This window comes from Chelonia mydas, chromosome 2 (genome assembly GCF_015237465.2).
Source record: "Chelonia mydas isolate rCheMyd1 chromosome 2, rCheMyd1.pri.v2, whole genome shotgun sequence".
Lineage (NCBI taxonomy): Eukaryota > Metazoa > Chordata > Testudines > Cheloniidae > Chelonia > Chelonia mydas.
In genome coordinates this window covers 228,022,365-228,046,759 of record NC_057850.1, presented here as the reverse complement: position 1 = coordinate 228,046,759, position 24,395 = coordinate 228,022,365, and the positions used below count along the sequence as shown (strand labels likewise).

At 40.5% G+C, this 24,395-nt stretch overlaps 1 protein-coding gene across 1 annotated transcript in view; it reads right to left on the bottom strand.

Annotated features, from left to right (window-relative positions):
• GPR158 (G protein-coupled receptor 158) overlaps positions 1–24,395 on the bottom strand; it is a 306,945-nt gene that overhangs the window by 168,948 nt on the left and 113,602 nt on the right. The window contains exon 3 of the mRNA XM_007058480.3: positions 1,032–1,134. Within this exon, the coding sequence (XP_007058542.3) occupies positions 1,032–1,134 (103 nt within the window). The remainder of the gene's footprint in view (positions 1–1,031; positions 1,135–24,395) is intronic.

Here is a 24,395-nt window from a genome sequence, read left to right as displayed (position 1 = left end):
GTAGCTTTAAAGAAATAAAAGCAATTGAGCATCTATGACTAAGACACTACAAGGGGAAAACTTAACCAGTTTCAGGCTTTGTCTACACACAAAAGGTCCTGTTAGTTTAACTATACCAGCTTAGCTAAAGCAGTACAATCCCTTCGTGTGGACGCAGTTATACCTGTACAAAAGTGTTTTATATCTATATAGCTATTTCTGTACAGGAAGTGGAATATGCCATGCCAGTAAAAGGCACCTATATACAATATAAATGTGTTCAAACTAGAGGTTGGACTGGTATAACTACTCTCTTAACTTAAATAGTACACCCGTACAAAATTTGTGTGTAGACCAGGCCTCAGTTAGCATCATGCAAGTGAGATGATGGGCTCACTACCATATAAATAGTGTGCATTCTGGGAAACAGTATATAAATTGATTAGCAGCTTTCCTGATATTCATCATCAAGTCTCTCCCCCTGTGGCAAAACAGGATAATGGACCAAGCATTCACCTCATGTGTTTTCAGTAAACCTGTAGAAGTCATGTTACGCACATCACACAAATGACCAGTTTCTCACCCCCAACCATCTCTAATAACCATTTTGCACAAAATTATAGCTTGGATTTTCCTATACAGCTCAGGTAATATTAAGACAATTAAAAATGCAAAGAGGCAGCAACTAAAGCATCAACTCTGCACTAATACAAGGGAAAACAAATATTTATTTATTTCTTCACAGTCTGTGCACAAATATTGATGCCAGAAATCTTCATTCCCTGGTAGCAAGATTTCTTTTCATATTTTTAAAATTAATTTACAAGTCAAACATGATTAAAGTAGGTATGTTTTACAGGATCTTCAATCGTATCACAAATGACAAACCAAAGGGCTAAAACTCCTTAAGTGATTATATAATCCTACAGTTGCAGGCCATTGGGAATTTACTGTATAACCCTGACAAGGATAAAAAGAAGTCCTGCATTATTAATGCTATTTCTCTTTTTTTCCCTCTCTTTTTTTTTAAAAACTCAAGCAAAAGCACTTACTCTGAAAGCTGTTCACTGAAAAGATGTTGGGATGATAGAATCCAGCCTTGCAAATGCATTTGTAGGCTCCAAGAACAAATCCAAGGCCTTTAATTGGCGTGCACTGTGAGAAAGAAGAAAGGAAGGAAAAGAACGTAATGCAGATGATCACACTCCTATAGACACACATGCATATTCAACTACAAAACAAACAAAATAAGCTATAATGATAGCCCTTCTTGCAAGAACTATGTACTGATTTCAGTTTGTCATTATGTTTATCAGTTATTTTCCCCCTGTCATAGTTCACCACTGTATTTTTTCTTGCCACTCAGATCCTGCAAACTGCAATGATGACAGTTACGCTCAAGCTCATTCAACTGATGGGCAGAAGTGACCAGCTGGCACATACAGTTTTCATCACTTTTGGAGTGTCGCTCCATACATATCCTTTTTCAATTCCCGTACCACAGCCAACAGTCACTTGTAAGAATAGATGAAGCCTTAAACCTCTCTGAGTAAAGAGAACAAAACAAACAGCTGGGTCTTTGTGTTGATCTATCAGAGATGCAGAAGCCAAATTCTCCAGTACAAAATTCATCACTCTAAACATAAGATCCACACCAATTTGAAATTATGGGCTAACAGAATGAGTGGAATTACACAAGAAAAACTGTTTAATGAAAAATATCTAAGGAGTCTTTCATCAAAAGCAAAAATATTCTACCTATTTAAGTGGGGGTCACTTAAGGGGAAGTCCTTACACTTCCTCTGAGGTCCCTCAATTCTCTGCCCTAGAAAATAAGAACAAGTGAAATGAGTTCCAATTCTAATCATACAAAGATTACCTTTCACTGAATCTGAACATCAGGACCACCTTGCCAAAATGATTGAAGCAGCATTAAATCCACTATCAGAACCTTTTCATACCATACATAACGTTGTGTCCTTTCACAAACCCTGTTTCCTATACAAATAAAATATACCTCTACTTACAAACCAGTCAATTCCACAATATTACCTTTGGGATGAATGGTTTAAGCAAAACCTACACATCAATGGGAGCTTTCTCCAGCATTAACTGAAGAGGTGGAGGGGTGTTTAACAACTAGATCTTTCTTCCCAACCCTTGCTCAGGCAATTGAGTTAAACAGGTGCTAAAAACAAAACAAGAAACGAGGTCTTAGGCCTGGCCTACACTTAAAAAGTTTTATCAACATAACTATGTCGGTAACAGGTGTGATTTTTTTTTAATGGATACAGTTATGCCCACAAGAGCCCCAGTGTAGATGCAGTTAAACCAGAATTTATTCAGGCACAGTTTATTTCATTTTGCCAATTCAGAATAAGCACTTATACCACTATAAGCACTTTTCTACCGGTATAACTGTGCCTACACGCAGTGGAGTTTTGCCTCTAACTATGCCAGCATATATTAAAGCAGCAAAATGTTGAAGTGTAGACAAGGCTTTGAACAGTCTAATGAAAAATCCCTGTTCTTCATCTCCTCAGGTTCCACTTTCTAGTACTAGTGCTTTCATGATCCTGCTAAATCTCTCATTTTCCAAACAGTCTTCCAGGAAAAAAACCAGCACACAAATATCAGAATTTCTCATGTAAAACACAAACAAAGAGAGGATGGGCTTATGATTAAGGCATTTGACTGGGACTCAGTATACCTGGGTTAAATTCCAGGCTCTGCCACAGAATTCCTGCATAAATCACTCCTGGGTAAGTCACTTCATAGCTCTGTGCTTCAGGTTCCCCATAGGTAAAATGGGGATGATACTGCCTTTCTCCCACCCTTTGCCTGTCTTGGCAGACAGAAACCATTTCTTATCATGTGTGTGTGCAGAGCCTAGCATGACGGAGCCCCAATCTCGGCTGAGTCCTCTAAGTGCTACTATAATACAAGCAATAAATAATAAACAGAAAATGGATATATAAATATATTGTGAAAAACCATCCAGCCCTTCAATAAACACAAGAGGAAAAAAGATCGCAAATCCATTGTTTCCTTTGCATTTCAACTTCATCCTACAGCTATTCAGACTGCTTGTTGATGCAGCAGAGAGAAAAATAAAGATCAAAGTGGTATGGGAATGAGAGTCCAAAGGCACCGAAAAAATCAAGTTTGCTAATTAGCAGCTGCTAATTCTTTTAATAAGGAAAAGAATGTTAATAGCAATCAGTCTAGATTAATTTCTTAGTCTCTAAGGTGCCACAAGTACTCCTTTTCTTTTAGTTTAGACTAAGTGGATCTGAAGGTGCAAAAAAATCAACATTTTTAATATGAGCAGCTCTGGTAAACTATCTTTGCCCCCTTAACAATGGACAAAATAGCAATTAAAGGGGTAAGAGAGTTTATAAATGGTGACATATCGTGCATCTTTCAGTGTTCATGTTCCAGGAAATACTTTGCAGGCAAGAGTTCTGTGATAGCTCTTTTTCTTCATTATAATAGGTTACATGTTGTTATAGATAATATATTTTTCCTCTGAAGTTGAACAAAATCTAGATTCTACTGGATTTTGTGAATACTGCAGTGTTCCTAATTCCACAGCCACAGAGTATCCTCATTGCATGAATATTTTATATCAAAATGTGACACAGCCTTAGATAGCTCTGTGTTACAATTTTCCTGAAAACCCCCAAAAATAATTCTGACAGGAACAAAGATGAAATAGTCTTCTATTCATTGTATTGTTACACTTCAGTTTAAATTGCTAGAAGAGGAGAATTGAAAAATATCACAACAGTTATGTCTCCCCTTTCGCTGGAATATTATGAATATTTAAAAATCTTGGACCAAATTCTACCTCTTGTACACCCATGCACTCCCTTTAATATTTCACAAGTATAAGAGGGCAGAATTTTGGGCTTCAATTTTTTTTAATTTGGAAGGAGAGCTGGATCATTTTAGAATACTCAGAGACTAACGCAATTTCATGGAAACTCAATTATTTACAGTATGAATTTTCTACTAAACAATTTTGCTTAGGCCAACATCAGGAGTCAATATCAGAGGTAGTAAAAATGGGAGAAATTTTTTTTTAAAGAAAATATTTCCCTTTTCTAAAATGTTGACATTTCAAAAGTTGAAAAATATTGACCAGCTATAGTGAAACATTATAGTGGAAAAGGTGGTGAATGAATTAAACTAATACAGCTTGATTAAAATAAAAGCCTTTGACATGGAAAAAGAAGAGGCTTTGTGTTTGTGTCTGATCCTTGACTCGGGCTCCTAGGTGTAATGATAATAAAAAATAAACAACAACAAAAAGGTCTAACAGCTGCACCCAGGCCAGTCTCACTAAACGTGTGCAGGCAAGGAACTGGAACATTCACAGTCACTTTGTTAAACCTACTGACTTGAATAAACGGATAATTTTTAATATGTGCTGCATAAGAATGGTTCTACTGTTTGCACGTTAGAATCTCAGACAAGTGGACTCTAGCTGTATGCTGTTTCTGGCTAGACACCTTACTGGGGGAAATGACTAATGTCTGACACCCAAAACACAAGAGATCTTTGGCGTGTTTGGGGTAAGACTAGCACCTACAGGAACAGCAATTGAAACAGGGCCTCAGAGAAAGAGCAAACTGAAAAGCAGTTTGGCTAGAGCTTTTGAAGAGTGGTGTTTTGCTGGACCTTTCCAGCTCCCACTGGGAGTCCTTCCATTAACTTCAAAATGGCAGTTGAATCAGGCCTCAAGTCCACAACGCAGTAAACACTTAAAGTGCATAACATTACTTGTGTAAGTAACCCCAGTGAGTTGATTGAGGTCAATGAGGTTCCACCCTGGTGTAATGGGCTGCTCACACAATTCTGACCGCAGAATCAGGTCATACAGCTTAAGTGGCGCATAGGCCTTGTACAAGCTCTCTGCAAGGGGTATATTTCACTCTTAAACAAGACCTGCATTTTTTTTCTTTTTATGAATCAGTTCTAGCTTTAAAAAAAAATAAGATTTTATGTAAGTATTTGTACTATTAACTAACTCTCTCTCCACATATACAACAAATTTCAGAAAACTATCCCAAATACCTTTGCTAACTTACTCTGGATCCAATCAATCCATACAAAAGTTAGCATTGCAAAATAGAAGTGTTCGACATGTTCACACAAAAAATAAAATAAAAAGCTGAAACATGAAATCACCTGGTTTCACGTTTTCTGATAAACTCAAAAACCAAAGCTGGATGAATACTGCAGAACATTAGGTTGTATTTTTCTTTTTCCGGTAACTGTGATCTCTCTCTCTTGGGTTCACATTCCACAAATGGTCTAGTAAATTGATGGGAAAAGTTTGCCAAACCCACACATTTTAATCAAATATTCCAGGATATTCACAACAAGTAAATTTTGAACTCTTTGCTGTTTGCATTGGAAACCCAATTAAGAATAAAGAAAAGGAGTACTTGTGGCACCTTAGAGACTAACCAATTTATTTGAGCATAAGCTTTCGTGAGCTACAGCTCACTTCATTGGATGCATACTGTGGAAACTGCAGAAGACAACTTCTTTTTGCGAATACAGACTAACACGGCTGTTACTCTGAAACCAATTAAGAATTACATTCAACCAATCCAGGAACAGAAATATATTATGTGATCAATGTATCTAATCAAAACAGCTCAGATTTTGAATACTGGAGATGCACAATCAACTGTTCATGAAACAGTGACAGCATTATTCACGGGATTATTCAGCAAACAACTTCTTAATACTAAAATTCAACAAAACACAATCAGTTCATGGACAATTTGCAAAACAGAGAAAGAGGCTAACTTTGTCAAATAAATTCTTAGATTCACAGATTTTTAAAGGCCAGAAGTGACTATGAGATCATCTAGTCTGACCTCCTTTATAACACCGACCGTAAAATTTCACCCAGTTACCTCTGTTTTGAGCCTAATAACTTGTATTTGACTAAAGCATAACTTCTAGAAAGGCATCCAGTCTTGATTTGAAGACATCAAGCTATGGAGATTTCACCACCTCCCTTGGTAATTTGTTCCAATGGTCAGTCACTCTCACTGTTAATAATGCGTGTCATATCTCTAATTTGAATTTGTCTGGATTAACTTCCAGCCATTGGTTCTCGTAAATTACTTTCTCAAAAATCAAACTAGGTTTGTCAAAAGGTTTGCTAGGTTTGCTAATAAGGAGATACTGGTCATCTGCATAGCTAACAAAATATGCTTATTTCAGAAATCCAAGACATGGTTTGCAAACTTTATGTTTTCAGCTTTAGATTATTTGTGCAATATGATAACTCACAAATGTATTCCATTAACCTATAAATTATGCATTCAATCCCAAAGAATGAAGCATCTAACTGTATATTTGCAATGATCGGATAGTGTTACATTTACCAACACAGTGAATACTGTATTTATCTTTAAATGATTTATGGTTGAATAACCTCTGAATCAATATAATCACAATATCAAAACCAGTAAAAAGAAGTCAAATAGATGTGAAGTTTTTTCCTGCATTTCCTGCATTTTGTCATAAATAACATAGTTGGAAAAATCTAAGGTCATAATAACTGAAGAATTGAGATGTTCAGGACTAAGTTAATTCACTGGTGACAAATAATGCAGAAATTGCTCGTCAGGTATGAGTGGGTCAGAAATCAAGTGTAAGTGACAAAATAGTGTAACTGTACTAATCTGGCATTCAGTGGGTATACAAAACAGGTGATACTTACACATCAAGGAAGTGAAAGGAGAGTATGGGGGAGGGGAAGCAATTAACATGATATAATATAAGGTAGGTGGTATTACATCTCACATGTAACTTAAACAATTGATTAAGTCATCAAGTAAATTTGGCCTGTACTGTTTTAAAATAAAGAGGTTAAAAATATGAATTCAGCACCACAGTAATATGACTCAAAAATGCAACCAGCCTGACTCAGGTATTATAAATGTTTGAAGATACAGGAAAGGCTATCAAATTCTGTATTTCTGCATGCATGGCTTGATGAAACAAGTCAAGCTGTCTCTGCATAATAAGGTTAACTCCTTCCTTAGAGAATGAAATAAGAGAATAAGACACAATAGAAGAGTTTAACAAAGGTAGTCCAGAACAGCACACATTTCTTTGCTCAGTTTAGGTGCAGCAGTTAAGGAATTTCTTGAAGATATCACAAGGATAAATGTTTATCATTTACTTTTTAAAGGCAGATATATGTCTTTTTTCTCTGCACTGTGATAGCAGAGACTAGGTATTATGTTCTCAGAGACTGAGAACTCCCTTCTAATTCTGGTGTTCTCATCTATTCAAGCATGTTCAGTCATAAAAATAAATGAAATAAAATAAAAGTCATAGAGTGAAATCCTGGCATCACTGAAGCATACAGGCATTTCGTCATTGATTTCAATGAGGCAGGATTTCACCTATCATACTTTCTTCTATTTATCCCCTAGCAGCCAAATTCTAGCCTGAAATGAGTTTCCACTGAAGTCAATGGGAACCACATGAATGCATCTATTAGAATTCTTTAAGGGGGTCAACAAACACGTAGACAAGTGTGAGCCAGTGGATATAGTGTATTTGGACTTTCAGAAAACCTTTGAAACTGTCCCTCACCAAAGACTCTTAAGCAAAGTAACCAGTCATGGGGATAAGAGGGAAGACCCTCTCAAGGATCAGTAAATGGTTAAAAGACAGGAAACAAAAGGTAGGAATAAATGGTCTGTTTTCAGAACGGACAGCGGTAAATAGTGGTGTCCCCCAAAGGTCTGTACTTGGAGCAGTTCTGTTCAATATAGTCATAAATGATCTGGAAAATGAGATAAACAGAGAGGTGGCAAAGTTGGCAGACAATACTAAATTACTTGAGAGACAATACAATTGTTGGCAGACAATACTAAATTACTTAAGTCCAAAGCAGACTGCAAAGTGTTACAAAGGGATCTCTCAAAACCGGGTGACTGGGCAACAAAATGGCAGATGGAATTCCATGTTAATAAATGCAAAGTAATGCACATTGGAACACATAATCCCAGCTATACGTATAAAATGATGCGTTCTATATTATCTGTTACCACTCAAGAAAGTGATCTTGGAGTCATCGCGGATAATTCTCTGAAAAAGTCTGCTCAGTGTGCAGTGGCCGTCAAAAAAGCTAACAGAATGTTAAGAGCCATTAGGAAAGGGATAGCTAATACAGTAAATATCATAATGCCACCATATAAAGCCATGGTATGCCCACACCTTGAATACTGTGTGCTGTTGTTGTTGCCCATCTCTAAAAAGATATATTAGAAATGGAAAACGTACAGAGAAGGGCAACAAAAATGATGAGGGGTATGGAACAGCTTCTATATGAGGAAAGATTAAAAAGACTGGGACTGTTCAGCTTGGAAAAGAGATGACTAAGGCCAACGGAGGGATATGACAGAAGTCTGTAGTATCATGAATAGTATGGAGAAAACGTGTTATTTACCTCTTCACATAACACAAGAACCAAGAGTCACCTGGTGAAATTAATAGATAAAACAAACAAGAGGAAATACATTTTCACATAACACACACAGTCAACCTGCAGGATTCTTTGCCAGGGGATGCTGTGAAGGCCAAAAGTATAACTGGATTCAAAAGAGAATTACATAAGTCCATGAAGGTTAGATCCATTAATGGTTATTAGCCAAGATGGGTCATAGATGCAACCCTGTGATTTAGGTGTCCCCAAGCCTCTGACTGCCAGTTGCTGGGACTGGACAACAGATCACTTGATGATTGCCCTGTTCTGTTCATTGCCTTTGAAGCACCTGGCATTGGCCACAGTTGGATGACAGGATACTAGACTAGATTGACCATTGGTCTGACCCAGCATGGCCATTCTTATATTCATCCACAAGCTAAATGCATGCATCTGAGAGTCAATAGAATGACACTGATTCACACCGCTGAGGATATGGCACACTGATCTTGTTACTCACAGCAAATACATTTTTCCTCAAATATATTAGTTCCTGCTGAGGAAAAACTCCGTCGTGGAGCAGACTCTTTCTTTCTGCTCTTTGTGGACTCCAAGAGAATGAACTATTTATTCTTCATCTGGCTATCCCCAGGATGGTGAGAAGTCTTCCACCAGCAGCCTCCTTGTCAAATCTCTGTCACTGCAAATTCTGTTGGCACACACCATCTCCAGTGTATCTTGTTTTTGATTCATAGATTTTTTATGAATTTCAGAAAAGTTACAGTTTGGGATTTCTGTAGCCTTTCTTCCTGAGAGTGACGTAACTCATTATCCTGTATGTCATCTATACAAAATGGTAGTCACAAAAGATTACAGTTCTGTTGGATCAAACAGCTTCTTATATTGTTGAATTATGTCAGTCTTGTATTCATTAACATAAGGGTCTGCAGTGATGCTACACTGCACAGAGTTGCAGCACCATAATATAGACTGCTTTATAAGCAGCATTGATAATCTTATATAACCACTGTATAGTTTATTAGTTTAACTAAAGAAGTTTTTAAATGATCATATCTGCCATGCTTGACATGACTGTCATTGACTTTGACCATCAGGCCTCTCAGTTTTATCATGAATTAGTTTATTGTAACAAGTAAGAGAAATGCTGCCAACCAAATGAAAGCATTACCACTCATAGTGGAAGTGATTAATATGACTTAATGTAATGACACCATCAGTGACATTTAAAACAATACCCCAGAAATAGATCAGACCTTAAAACTTCCTCAAACCACTCCAAAATTCAAACTCCAGAAAGTAGCAGTTAACCTGAAGAGTCTCCAAGCACAGAATGACTGGATTAATATGCCAGGGACACACAAACTTTGTCCAATTGGTGGCCGCTGTGGCAACTTTCCCATGAGTAAGGGGCAACACCTAACTAACAAAGTGGAGTGGATTGCTGGTACCCTCTCCTTTAGTATGAAATTTTCCACTCACTCTGTGTGCCTTTACTCCCCTGCAGAGGCTACGCATATTATGGGCAGCAGTACAAAGGTGGAATGAGAAGACTCTGCAGGGCTGCAACCTCCCCTCCCATACTGGTGGGCAGGAATTGTGTGGGCAGAGGTGGGAGAGTGGTAGAAGGTTTGCCTTTGTTTCCCCCACCCCAAATGCCCCACGCAGTGCAGCTGGGAAATACAAATGGGGGGTGGCAAAAGTCTATGCCAAGTACAGTGTTGGTGTAGCTTACTTTCCTTGAGGCAAGGGGAGAACATGGGACCATACTGGGTATGTCTACACACCGGTTGGGAGTCTCGCAGCCCATGCCAACAGACTCAAGTTAGCAGGGCTCAGACTAATGTGCTGAAAATAGCTGTGTAGACATTGCTTTGATCATTCAGGCTTGGGCTGTACCTTGGGCTCTGATGCCCACCCACCCCCACATCCTTGTGCTTCAGACCCCAAGGATCCAGCCCAAGCCAGAACAGCCATTTTGCTATATTTAGAACACTAGCACAAGCTCTGCTAACACACTTCTGTAGACCTGGGCTGCGAGACTCGCTCCCAGCAGCTGTGCAGACATATCCATTGTGACTCTGAGTCACAATGTCATCCCTGCTCTTTTTCTGCAGCAGTACAGCTACTCAGAGTTAGTTGCAAAACCACAATTTAGCCTTTAGGATGGAGATTCAGCAATGCAAGCCTTTGTGGGACTCACTTGTGGGCCACCAGCTGTGTACTAGCCATCCCATAATCTGCAGAATGTTACCCTGTGGCTCATGGGAAAGAAACATGTCACTGTTAGGCATGGAGAGCTTTGCTGTTCTACACTTTACTTAGTATTTATAGCTTAAGTGGAGTTTTACACAGAATTTTAAAATACCAATTTTAAACAGTGTTTTCCAACAGCAATTTAGCTCTGTAATCATAACCAATTGTTTAAATTCTAAGTAAGACAAAGCATGCTGAATGGCCTGACAGTATTTTAGTTAGGCAAAGCTATGAACCTGAAAAATGTTCATCTCACATGAGCAACTCTTGGCTCAAACCCTCACCAAAAATTGCACACTGCTTTTTATACAATATTTTCATCTCATCATCAGGCATATTATCAGGTTAAATGCTGATGGCAAAGAACACTCAGGTTGTTCACTTGATTAAATAATTATTATTTCAAAAAGCATGCAAATGATTTTATTAAAGTTATAATCGCTGGTATTTTATTAGTTTTAACAGTAAGTCAAAACACATAAAACTCAGAAGACAAAGCAAGCAAGCAAGATCATTATTGGAACACACTGGATACTGCTGACAGATCTGGGAACAAAAAGGCTATGTCAAAACAGCTACAGTAATTCAATGCTATCCCATGAAGATGCCCACTAATGGAAGCGATCACACAAAATATTGAGTTATAACTAATCACACTGCAACTATGTGGAATCAGCACAAGTTAATACAATTACATGCATGAGGAACTCATGCTTTAAATGACCACCATTCAGTTCTAATCCCCACCACCACTGTGATCCAAAAGCAGTAACGACACAAGCATTGGCAGGAAAGAAGGCCAATGTCTGTGCCAGTAATTAAGACAACAACAGCTGATGGGGATGGAAGGAAAAGAGTGAGAATTGCCCGTGAAGAACAGTGCAAATTCACTGCAGGTTTTGTTGGGGCATCATCTACACTGGATACAGAGCTCTCAATGCATACATATGAGCTAGGTATTCTGTGGTCCAGAGACCTTACTGAATGGTGGAAGCATTCTGTCCATCTTCTAAATCTTGTTATTAGTGCAAGGTCACTTGCAGGAGCTCTGCCAAGCCACATTTGTGACAGACTTTTTAATACTGCTGAAGATATCTATGCAGACTACAAACACAGACTGCCTCTTGAAAAGACAGAGCCTTTTAAATACATAGATATGATTTCCCAATCATAATCTGCACATACCGTTGAAAGATTTCTGTATTTGCTTCAGATTAACTGTGCAAAATAATTTCACATCTCATAAAAACTTTGCACAGCAAAACCTGTTAACAACAGGCAAAGGGACTGTTAATTTTATAGCCATTATAATCTGTGACCACATAATGCAGAATAATTAATTTGAAGGAAATTTCATAGGGACAGATTCACTGGCCATTCAGGGTATCTACCAAAGGATCCACTGCTTCCACACTGCTGCTTCTTGCACCACACTCAGTCTCCCATGCCCCTTGGCAGCATGGCACAGCAGGTACTCTACCTGAAGGTGGGTTCACAGACTTGAGGAGGAAGCCTTCCAAGATATCACAGACAGTGTCTATAACATGTGAGGCATTGCCAAAAGGCTTTAGTGTGGAAAATCTAATGCAGGCCACCCTAGCAGAAGCAGGAGACTTGACTGCCCTAACGATCAAAATTGTTTATTAATTTGTACTCAGATTATTGGTAGATCAATCATCACTTTGCAAACTCTTTCTGACAATTCAAAGATTGCCGATTTTCATATTAGTTTATCAGAACAGGTTTTTTATAACTTGTAATCAAACATTTTCATAGTATTTCTACCTCTGAGAGCAAACACTATATACAGGTCGAATGCCTTTGCAATATTATAATTGTTGATTGTGATGGGGCCGCTGTCCCTCACTGGTAGGTAAGCCATTAACGCCACCTTGGGGAGGCTGCGCAGGAGGCAGCCAATGAGGAAAAGGCTTATAGTGCCAGCCAATCAGAAGAAGTTTTATTGGAACAGCCAATCAGGGCCAGGCTGGCCCATATCAGAAGGGGCTGCTGAGCAGAGTGGGAGGCCATCACTCCCTGAAGGATGTGGGAGGAGGACTGGCTGCTTAGAAGGCTGGAGCACCATGGACAGAGCAATGCTGGCCAGGGTCAGCAGAGTAAGAGAAAGCTCCAGGCTGATGGCTGTCAGACTGAGGCCTTGATACAAGGGCGGGGAAGATGCTAGGGCTGCCGGGAAGTGGCTCAGGGAAGGAAATGGCAGAGCCGGAGGAGGGGCAGTACGTGGCTGCCAGGTATAGGGTCCCTGAGTCAGGACCCGGAGTAGAGTGCGGGCACAGGTTCCCCCACCCGCCCCCACTTGCCACTGAGGGGAGAGGCCAGTGAATAGACTGCAGTTTGCCACTGAGATGAGCGGCTAGAATTGAGACTGCAGTTTGTCAATGAGGCAAGTGGTTGGACTAAGGACTGTCGGTCCCCCAGAAGGGGGGAAAGGACCGACTGGGACACCACCAGAGGGCTGTATCCAGAAGAGGACGACGCAGTTCAGGGAGCAACGTGGGTCCTGGAGGTGGAGACAGACGAGACAATGGGCGAGACACTACCTGAGAAGGGCGTACTGGCAACTCCCGAGCTAATTCCCAGGAGGGCCAGCAGGAGGCTCTGCGGTGGTAAGTCGCGACCCGTTACATTGATGGATTCTTTTATTTGGAAAATTAAAGAACTTTAGTCAATAACTATAATTATTACAATGCTACTTTTGTTTATATTACTAGTGTCCATTCACATTTTTTTTCAATGTTTGATTTAAAATACTTGTGTGGTAAGTCAAAGCTAGCATCTCATCAAGAGCATTGTGTCTTTTAGGCAATGAAAATGAATTCTACTTTAAAAAATGAATGATCCTTGTGCTCTGTGAAGGTATTAAGAATAATGCACATACACTAGCATTGCCACATGATTTGACCATCTTCAAAAGAGTATGAACTTTAAAATGCTGCTGGTGGGAATAATTTGCCAACCTGAATATTTGGGGATGAATAATACTTCTTGTTGTTCCTTGGATACCAAAAAGTGTTTATTCTATAGCCAATTAGTAATTGATATGAATAATTAAAAGGAGAAGAAAATGGTGCAAAATCTCAAATATATTACAATTTTGTTAAACGTTAAAAATTCATTGCTTAACTAGTAAGTCCTAGCCTCTCTCTGTCCCTGTCCTTCCTACTGTATTACATACATATCATTCATATCAATATCATATATCCACACATTTTTAACTTGTGGTCAAGTTTTTCAACGTTCGGTAGTTAATTCTTGGCACTCAAAACCATATTTAGGCAAGTAAAGAAATGGCCTGTTTTTCACAAGTGCTGAGTACTCTGAAACCAATGGCATATCTATGTGAAAGTGTGCAATCACTTCCTCTAAATATCAAGGCACTTCTTAGGAAGTTCTATATGGATGTTTTGTATGCAATACAATAGAAAGAACCAGTATGCAGAGGCTAGGAATAACTGAGTTAGCAATGAAGTTTACCTTTAACAGAATTTGAATATTTTAATGAAATTTTGCAGCATTCTGCCCTTTTATGTTAGTACCATGTCATATGTTAACTGAATGAGGATGGCCACCACTTTGGTATTTGGGCAAACAAGTAGTAGTATTCATCCCAAAACAGGGCCTGATCCAAAGCCACTAAAGTCTACTTTCCATCGACTTCAATGGTCTTTGGATCAGGCACAGAGCCAGGTTAGCAGCTTATCTCCATCAACAACTTTATTTATTTATTTTAGTGCATACTGTTTCTGTATTAGAAGACATTTTAATCCAGTGGCAATCTCAATGCGTGCTCCACAAGTCAACACTCTTATTAATTTTATCCCATTCAAAATACTAGTCCCTACAGGAGTTGTTATAAAATGTATCACTTTGCACCTAAGATAGATCAGCATGCCTGAAGAATAAAACCCAGATGCTTTTTTCCCCACAGATAAACCCCACTTCCATGTACATCATTCAAAGTTTCAGTTACTAAGTTTTCCTCTCTCTTGACAGCAAGAACAAGATTGATCCGTGTTTCAAGTTTAGAATTCAACTTCAAGATTTAAGTTTAATTTAAGATCTTAGATTTAATGAGCTACAAACTCTGCTCGATCCCACACCATAGAAAAACCCACTCTGTCTGGACAGAAAAGATGATTTACCTGAATGGGTTTGTATGCTTAATCCTTTCAGCACAAAGAATATGATCCTTATCCCCACTCCAGCACCTTAACACTGGCTAAAAGCACCAGAGTGCTATAAAGGTGCCCTAAGAGTCCTGGATCCCACTTGTGGAAGATTCCCCCAGTGCAGGCACTGCAGTAAGGCGCAGTGCTTATTTTGTTATGCAAGATGTGCCAGGGCTGAAGCACTTATGTACCGGGGCTCAAGCAATTTTTTTACATTCAATAACTGATGCAACAAGCCCAGAGATGTTGGGGCTATGAACTGCCAAGCCTAGAGGGGCCGGAGCTTAGCCCTGGCACAAATTAAGCACTGGTAAGGCTGATCTGAGAAACCTCTCACAAGACCCAGGTAGGGGTGGCACTGGGGGAGGGGGAGAACATGTGTTGGGGTGGGGAGCGGGTTTTGTTGTTATAGCCTGGAACTAGTCTAGATTGCAAAGTACACCTGTCACAAATAACAAGCTCTTTATTCAGGCGGCTACTCAGAATTAATTAAGAACGTGAGATTGGAAGAACATGCACAGAAATCTGATGAACTTTAATTAATACAGACAAATGTAATTGAAATAATAGGAAATCAATATGCATAAGTACAGTAAAATGATTTCCTGCATTGTTCATATTTAGAATCTTACATTGTGCACAATGGAGACCATTAGAAACAAAGATGGAAGCAAGAGTCAGTGTAGTTCACCCCAAGAGGAAGGTGCTGGGCCAGACTTCCTACCTGGTTTCCCCATGTCGTCATCCCAATGTCCCAATTAGGGATGGTTTTGACAACCTTCTATACACTTTTTTCTGTTCCACCCACATACATCCAGAACCGTATCTGATTAAGTCTCAGCCCCTGTTCATATCTGGTATTCCAGGAGACCAATTTTATGGTTCTGGGTGTCCATGTGTGGCATTCCAGTTTACTATAATTACATTTCCAACAGTTAACCCGATCATTCACATCAGTCTATTCCCCACAGTTTTGATACATCAATATGATTAGCCCATATTGCAAAAAGCCCCTAAGATGTTACCATATATTCATTTGTGGTTTAAATATGTATCACATGATGCATTGCTGGAATATCACTAAGTACATATTGCTAAATTTTATAACCTTAGGCCAAGCACATATCATTTCATAACCAACAGTCACAAGCACACAATAATCATGCCATCTTATACCAACTTCTACTGGGCCTTACTCTAAACACTTAACCCTATAGCCAAGCCTAATTTTAATACATATAATTAGGTTCTTCTGTTTGCTGTTACAGCTTCAATAAATTTCATTATTATTTCTATAAGCATGCTTTGCAGACAGCGTATAATTTACCCAAAACTACAGACCCTCCAAGACCAGGTCAGGGGTTAACATCAACATTGTATTAATTTAGATGGAAAAAATGAGCCAAAAGAATCAAAGGTGTTAACATGACCCTAACGGTCCAACATTAAACGGTTTAAACAAGGTTTGGTATACAGAGACCTCAGCCTTCTTAGTACCATGATAAACACACCATTAAAAAGTCCTTGAATCTTTTATTAAAAATACAGGAAAGAAAAACAGTTAAAGCATTTGAACTGTAAATTATTGAATAAGGCTTTCATTTTAACAACATCCCTTGTTCCCCTTCCCTTTAACTAGAGAGTTTTTAGAAAACTTAGTCTTAGATGATTGTATAGGTGGTAACAATTGTCCTTTTGGGGAAAAGAGAATTTAGTTGAGATGGGCTGGAGCTGTCATTACTGCGGTTATTAAAGTCTGATCCCATTTCCTGGAAAACAAAACAATACAAACACACACAAAAGGCGAAAGAAAAGAACAGCAAAGATAGAAACTGCAGCTTCTGTCTCCAGTGTTGACTTTCACTCGCACCATTGCTGTTGGAAAAATACAGGCAAAGCACATGCTTATCAGCCACTCCAGGACCTGGCAAACTTGTACCAGCATCAGGCTGTTTAGGGGCATTGCATTTAGCTGCCTTCCTGGTCACAGGCTTATAGCAGTGGTGCAAAGTATAATATTAGCCAGCTAAGATAGACTCTTATGAGTCCAAAGGTACCAGGAGAGCATAGAAAAAATGAATAAGGTAGGGAAGGAAAAGGACACACGGCAGGTGAGGGGGTCGGGTCGGTGACAAAGTCTCTCATCCCAGATGGTGTTCAGGATTTAGCTGAAGCTGGTGGAGGTGGTGATGTCAACTGCTCCTTTCTCTGGCCTAGTCTGGTCAGGACATCACTCGGCGTTAGGGTGAAGGTGAAGTCAAAAAGGGACCCTGGCGGCTCCAGTCAGCGCTGCTGACTGGGCCGCTAAAAGTCTGGTCGGCAGTGCAGCAAGGGTAAGGCAGGCTCCCTACCTGCTCTGTGTGGCTCCCGGAAGTGGCTGGCATGTTCCTGCAGCCCCTAGACACAGGAGCAGCCCTGGAGGTTTTTCTTTTCTATAGTGGGGGCCCCAAAACTGGACACAGTACTCCAGACATAGCCTCACCAGTGCCGAATAGAGGGGAATAATCACTTCCCTTGATCTGCTGGCAACGCTCCTACTAATGCAGCCCAATATGCCATTGGCCTTCTTGGCAACAAGGGCACACTGCTGATTCATATCCAGCTTCTCCTCCACTGTAATCCCCAGGTCCTTTTCTGCAGAACTGCTGCTTAGCCAGTCGGTCCCCAGCCTGTAGCAGTGCATGGGATTCTTCCGTCCTAAGTGCAGGACTCTGCACTTGTCCTTGTTGAACCTCATCAGATTTCTTTTGGCCCAATCCTCCAATTTGCTGAGGTCACTCTGGACCCTATCCATACCCTCCAGCATATCTACCTCTCCCCTCAAATTAGTGTCATCTGCGAACTTGCTGAGAGTGCAATCCATCACATCATCCAGATTATTAATGAGGTTGTTGAACAAAACCAACCCCAGGACCGACCCCTGGGGCACTCCGTTTGATACTGGCTGCCAACTAGACATCCAGCCGTTGATAACTACCCATTGAGCCCGACAATCTAGCCAGCTTTCTATCCACCTTATAGTCCATTCATCCAGTGGGTACTTTTTTAACTTGCTGGCAAGAATATGGTGGGAGACCGGATCAAAAGCTTTGCTAAAGTCAAGATATATCACATCCACTGTTTTCCCCATATCCACAGAGCCGGCTATCTCATCATAGAAGGCAATCAGGTTGGTCAGGCATGACTTGCCCTTGGTGAACCCATGTTGACGGTTCCTGATCACCTTGCTCTCCTCCAAGTGCTTCAAAATGGTTTCCTCAAGGACCTGCTCCATGATTTTTCCAGGGACTGAGGTGAGGTTGACTGGTCTGTAGTTCCCCAGGCTCTCCTTCCCTTTTTAAAAGATGGGAACTATATTTGCCTTTTTCCAGTGGTCCAGGACCTCCCCTGATCACCACAAGTTTTCAGCAATAATGGCCAATGGCTCTGCAATCACACAGGCCAATTCCCTCAGCCCCCTCGGATGCATTAGATCTGCACCCATGGACTTGTGCATGTCTAAGACCTGCAGAGATACACCCACAAACTGAAGGGCAGGTTCAAACCCCAACCTGGGGAGAATGTGGAGACAAAGCTACTGAAATGAAGAGACACTTTAGCCCTGATCAGTTCAGCACTTCACCACCACCACCCTCTTCTATTCAGTGGTGCACAGTTTCTGAGCTGGGACTATGTCTCACACTGACAGACGGTTTAACTAATTCTAAAAAGAATTTCCTGCTGTACTGAATTTATTGAGCCCTCTATGCTAGTTCAAATGGCAGATGGCAACACCACAGAGACATGAAAAAGATGAAGAGGTTTTCAGTTTGCACCAGAAGGCTAAAGCATCAGCTCGAATTATCTCTAGAACCAGAAACAGTGGAACATTTTATTCCTTTTTACTCCTGACAATATAACTACTGATAATGTTACTTGAAAATACTGTAACTGCAGATCTGGAAGTGAATTCTAGATATCACTAGGCATGTCAGAAAATTCCACAACCTTATCCACAATGCAATTACTTCTTTCACAAGCACCTGCAAGATTACTATGGCAAACAGGTAACTCAAAGTGGGCTCCAGGCAATCATAGGGTACACATCACCCACACATTTGATCAAATAAACTTCCAGAAAAAAAGGGAATCATGAATAACAAACTCCACAGAATATTCACTGGAGAGAAAAAGAGCTAGCATTTTGTCTCTATTATTCAGCAGCTGCCGGATGCTGGTTCACAAAGCATGATGGACTGACTGGAGCTTTCCTGACCTTGTTAAATTTAAAAAGGCAACTTTTCTATTATTAATTGTAGAAATGTACCTCTTGTTCTCTTTAGTGTACATAGCTCTCAGAGCATACACAGCATTGGTGAAGCAGAATCTGGCAGTGGCACACTACGAGCATGCATACTTTAACTGGCAAACAGCAAGATGCTTGATGGGGATGCTACTGACTCAAGAAAATGTCAAGTTTGCTTCTCATCTGACAGAGCAAGTCCATTTTATTGGAAGCCGTTACAGAAATAGCCTGAAAGGCATGATAAGAGTAAGTTCTTAATGTGTACACACAAAAAAGGACTCATCCCTATAGTATCTCACTTTTTTACTCTCACTTTGGAATCCCTTGAAATGTTTTAGGGCCAAATCGTCTCATCACTTCCACTGGTATAAATTAGTAGTAACTCCACTGAAATCAGTGGAGTTAAAGTAGCGCAAATGAGAGCAGTATCAGGCTCTAGTCCCAATTTACAAGTATTAACAGTGAACTTACATGACTTGTACAAGCAACAACAAAAAAGCAACACCAAGATTAAAAGAATTTTATTTGTACCCAGTTAATAAATTCAGTCTTGGCTTTGTATTTATAAATAATGAAGTACCATACTGCTTACCTCTCCCTGGGCTAACAGCTCTGGAAGAGTCTGACACATGCTGACTTACCCAATTAGACTGAATTAATTTTAAATATTTTGAAATGGTCTATCTTATGGTCCCTCCCTTCTCCTTCAAGCCAGTGCTATGTTGCAGAATACTATACCACCAGAGCGGCAACATCTCACTGAAAAGCTAAGCCTTATGAATCACCTCATCTGAGAAGTCTCTCAAATGGCATATTGTGAATGACAAAAACTGTCCATGTGTCTGATTCCTACAGAGAAACCTCACTCAGAGCACTGGCTAGGCATAAGACCATCTTTGGATACTACCTGAATTAAATATACATCCTTCTGAAGACAGAGCACAATGAAATGTTACTGTACTGTAGGTGAATAATACTAGCCTGGTTTGATGGCGGGGGTTTTGGTATGGGGTCAGGCCCCACTGAGAGTACTTGTGTACAGAAACAGAATTTCTAAGTAGGACACAGGACAGGAAACTCTGGAGACAGGTTGCCTTGTTTATATGGATTTGTTTAAGGCTTTAAGACTGTTACATTGCATGAAAGGAATATGGCCAGATATTTGAGGTGAAATCCTGGCCTCACTGAAGTCAATGATAAAATTCTCATAGACTTCAATGGGGTCAGGATTTCACCCTTGGAGAGATGGCTTTGTTTTCTATGGAAAACTTGTATAAGGAACCGAAAACCCAGAAGTAATGTTTCCTCAGAAAAGACTGAAAAGCACTTATTAACTACATGAGCATTCAGCTGACTGGATCTCCTTAGGCTTCTGCAAACATCTAGTTCACCCTGGGAAAGCTCAAAAGTTTAACACGGGCATAAACACAGTCATGCCTATACACACATTTAATCTAATTTGCAATACTAGTAACTTGTTATCTATCCTTACACCTGGAGAGGGGTTTTGTTTGTTTTTTGTTTAACTCGAGACTCCTGTTGAGTTTCTGTCCAGGCTCACAGACTCTTCAGGTCAGGTGTCTTCTATATTCTGCTAGAGTGAGAAATGTTCTGGTGAACCAGTATATATACTTTCATATACCTGTACACCAATAAATGTCTCCAACCACACATTCTGGACCAGGAATGAGAAAGAAAAATAATTTCAATCCCCACCCTATCAAGTAATTTCTGTATCAGTGTAACAGGTGAGGAGGCTACCTGACAACTCAGACTGTATTTAAAGTTTTGGAGTTCAGTAACTATGAACCCTTTAATACCTGTGTTACCTAATTTAAAGCTGAAGTCTTGACCTATTTGAAAGAACCCTAATAGTGGCCTGAGCTGAAGTGGTATCAGTTCTATGGGTCTATGATATGGTACCTACCCCCACACAAGGCCCAAACAGCTAAAATAGGACAATTAACCATACAGGCTGCATCTAGAGGAGAGCCAGGGACTGACAAGGCCTAATGGCTGATGAAGCCCAGCTAGTGGAAGAGTTGGGATAACCTTTTAAAGAGATGAAGCTGGTGGTAGAAGAAGGGCTGCAGCGAGGAGCTTTGCAGTCAATCCCTAGAGAGGAGAAAAGTTGGCTAGGTACAAGGAGGTGTTCTAGAGGACGAGTGTGTCCTGGGATCTGCACTGGCCTACAGATTCTGGCAAGAGGCCAAGAGGGGTGACGTAGCCCCAGGAAATGAATGACACTCCAGCAGTAAACCCAGAGGTGGGTTAGATGATAGAGAAGAGAGGTAGGAAACAGCCCAGGAAAACAGCAACAGGGTTGGAGCATGAGCATACTGTAGTTGATGGGCATAGGGTCCCTGAGCTGGAACTTGGAGTAGAGGGTGGACCCAAGTTCCCCTACTGGCGTGTGGGAAGATAGCACGGACCTGGAAGTGGATCAGAAAATTTCCTGAGACTGCAGATAAACAGTTTGTCCAGTGGGACTTTGATACCCCAGAAGGGGAGGACTATAGTGACCTGACCAGAAGGCCGTGTCGCAAGGGGAGCACCCCAGAGAGAGAGAGAGAGACTCCATGGAGTGAGCAACCAAAGGAGAGAGCACCAGACTTGGAAAGAGTGGATTCCCAGACCCAGCTTGTGAGGCGTGTCCTATACTTCCTCCAGGGGGATCTGGAAGTGTAGCTGTGATCTTTCTCAGGAGGTCCTGGAACTGCCTGTCATCGGATGGTGATTGTCATCCGCAGCCTTGCCATGAGAACCCTATTGGTCCAGGTGGTTCAGTCAGTTCCAGTTTGTCCTCCTCCATCTGTTCCTGGAGGGATAGAGGTTCTTCCCTACAGGGGAAGGGTTGCCTTATTACAATGGGATCTAATAGATTCAGGGAGACATATGTATGGATCCCATGAACTTCAGCAAGGACATTGAGAGGAACTGTAGGGAAATTTGATTGGTCGCCATGGGGAAGGTACCACTGGTCCTACAGTGCACAGATCCTCCTAAGCGAGTGGAATAGTGCCAACGATACCCTACATCCTCTGTCTGGGCTAATGGTGTGAGGCCCTCCCTCATTAGGACAGACCTGACAGTATTGGAAATTCTGGGTCCATGTAGATGATAATGTCTTCTGGATGGTGTATCTAGCCCCTGATATGAGGCAGAAAGCTGGGCTTTTGTTCCTCATTGGTGCTGGTGGGGTTGGTCTTGTTTTAATCTTTGGCACTAATGGCTTCTTCTCTGGCTGCATAGGTACAGGCGCATCCACCACCTTCCTTCCCTCACTGGTACCAAGGACAGCTCCTTCAATGAAGGCCAGTGTGGGAACACTTTTGGCATTTGGTTCCAGGAAACTGGTACTGTGCTCCTTGTGAGCTCCTGATACCCCGGTGCCAGGGTACAGAGTCTCACCCAACTTAGAGGGTGTCAGAGAGGGTGTCCTCTTCAGATAAGGAGTTGGAGGGGGATTTTTCACATTTCTTGTGAGACTATTTGATCTTTCCCTCCTCCTTCCTTTGTTTGAAGGAGTCCTTAGCTCTATTCCAATTGACTCCAGAGCTGGAGGGAACAGTGTTCAGAGGGGTGATCCTGGGTTCCATTGTCCAATGGGCCAGGGTCAGATGGGGGCCTTAACACATGGTCCATTAGGAATCTTCAGAGTCTGCACTTACAGGCTTGACAGGTTCAGTTTCGAAAGGGGCAGGCAGACATTGCACTTGGAAGAGGCATGAACTTCCCTGAGGCAGTAGAGGCATTTGTTGTCATCATCACTGACTGGAAAGGCCCTGAGTCAGAACACATGTTGTTGTCTGGGCATACTAGGCATCCAATAATGGGTGGGGGGGGAAATATGTCCAGCTAGGGGAGGAACCCGAAGTCTTAACTACTAAAAACTTTTACAACAACATTATCTAGCTATTAAAACCATCTAACAGATTTTAAAAATTACTTACAGATTAGACTAAAGTTCGACAAAGAGGGCCACCACCTAACACTGCAGACAGTGAAGTGTTCCGTCTCAGACCATGAGCTAAAGAAAAGAACTGGAGAGGTGGTCAGTTCTCATCACCCCTCACACCCTCTGTTTGGAGTGTGATGAGACAAGGAACACAGGCTAGTAAAAACCTTGCATGCGAATCCAGAGTAAAATATACTTCTGGACCATCACTTGAAGAAGAATTAAAGTGCTCACAGAAAAGAACGGAAAAGGCTCAACTTGTTAAATAATTCCACTCAGCTGCAAAATTAATACATAGCACTTCACACACTGATTTAACCACATGATTCTCAGCTCCTTATTAAATTTCAACTTAAGTAACTACTAGTTTCCTACAAACCTAAGTTCCCCCTATATCTTCAACTGGATGCAATAATTTTTTCTCAGTTTAAACTATTGTAGAGTGTTGATGTGAAATGATCAACAGTTTCCATGGTTTACCCTAGAAGTAGCTGTGTTTCTGTGGTACTGCTACATGAAATAATCCATGTATTTAGTTTGAAGTCAGTAAGGCATGTTTTGAGATCTTTGAGAGATTAAAAGTGTTATATTAATGTAAAATGATGTTATTAAAATTAATGGGAATCTTTCCACTAGACACTCCTCTCATTACAGTGAAAATATACACAGTTTCGGTAGATAGTCTAAACTTAAATGATTAGGCTCAGGTACAGATTTGTATCTACATTTAAAAATATATATCCAAAAATGGCCTGAAATTACCCCAAAATCAAGTTCATAATCTAACAATCTACCACATCACAAATGATTCACATACTTACGGTAAATAAATACAACTAAAACAGCTATTATATGGCAGTAAATATGTCTCAGAGAAAGCAATTCAGCTTGCAAAACTTCTGATTGTCCAGTAAATATATCCTTTCCCCTTCAACAATGGAACTCACCATTCTGTTTACACTGAAACCTCTAAACTCTGCATCGGGACTCTGATGATTCATTTTCTCAAGTAACGTCGAAATCTCTCTTTGATCAACATACCCTCCATAATCTCTCAGACTCTTTTCTCTTGTCTATGCTCTTTGACCTAATATAGTACCTTCCAAATTAGTTTATTAGAAGTTTCAATTCCTTCTGTCACCAAGTGCAATGTTCAGTTTAAACTGTCCTTATTTCTTTTCTTCCCCATCTGGTATTAGCTGCCAGTTTTAGAACTGTGCCTCCAAGGTCTTTATTCCTTCA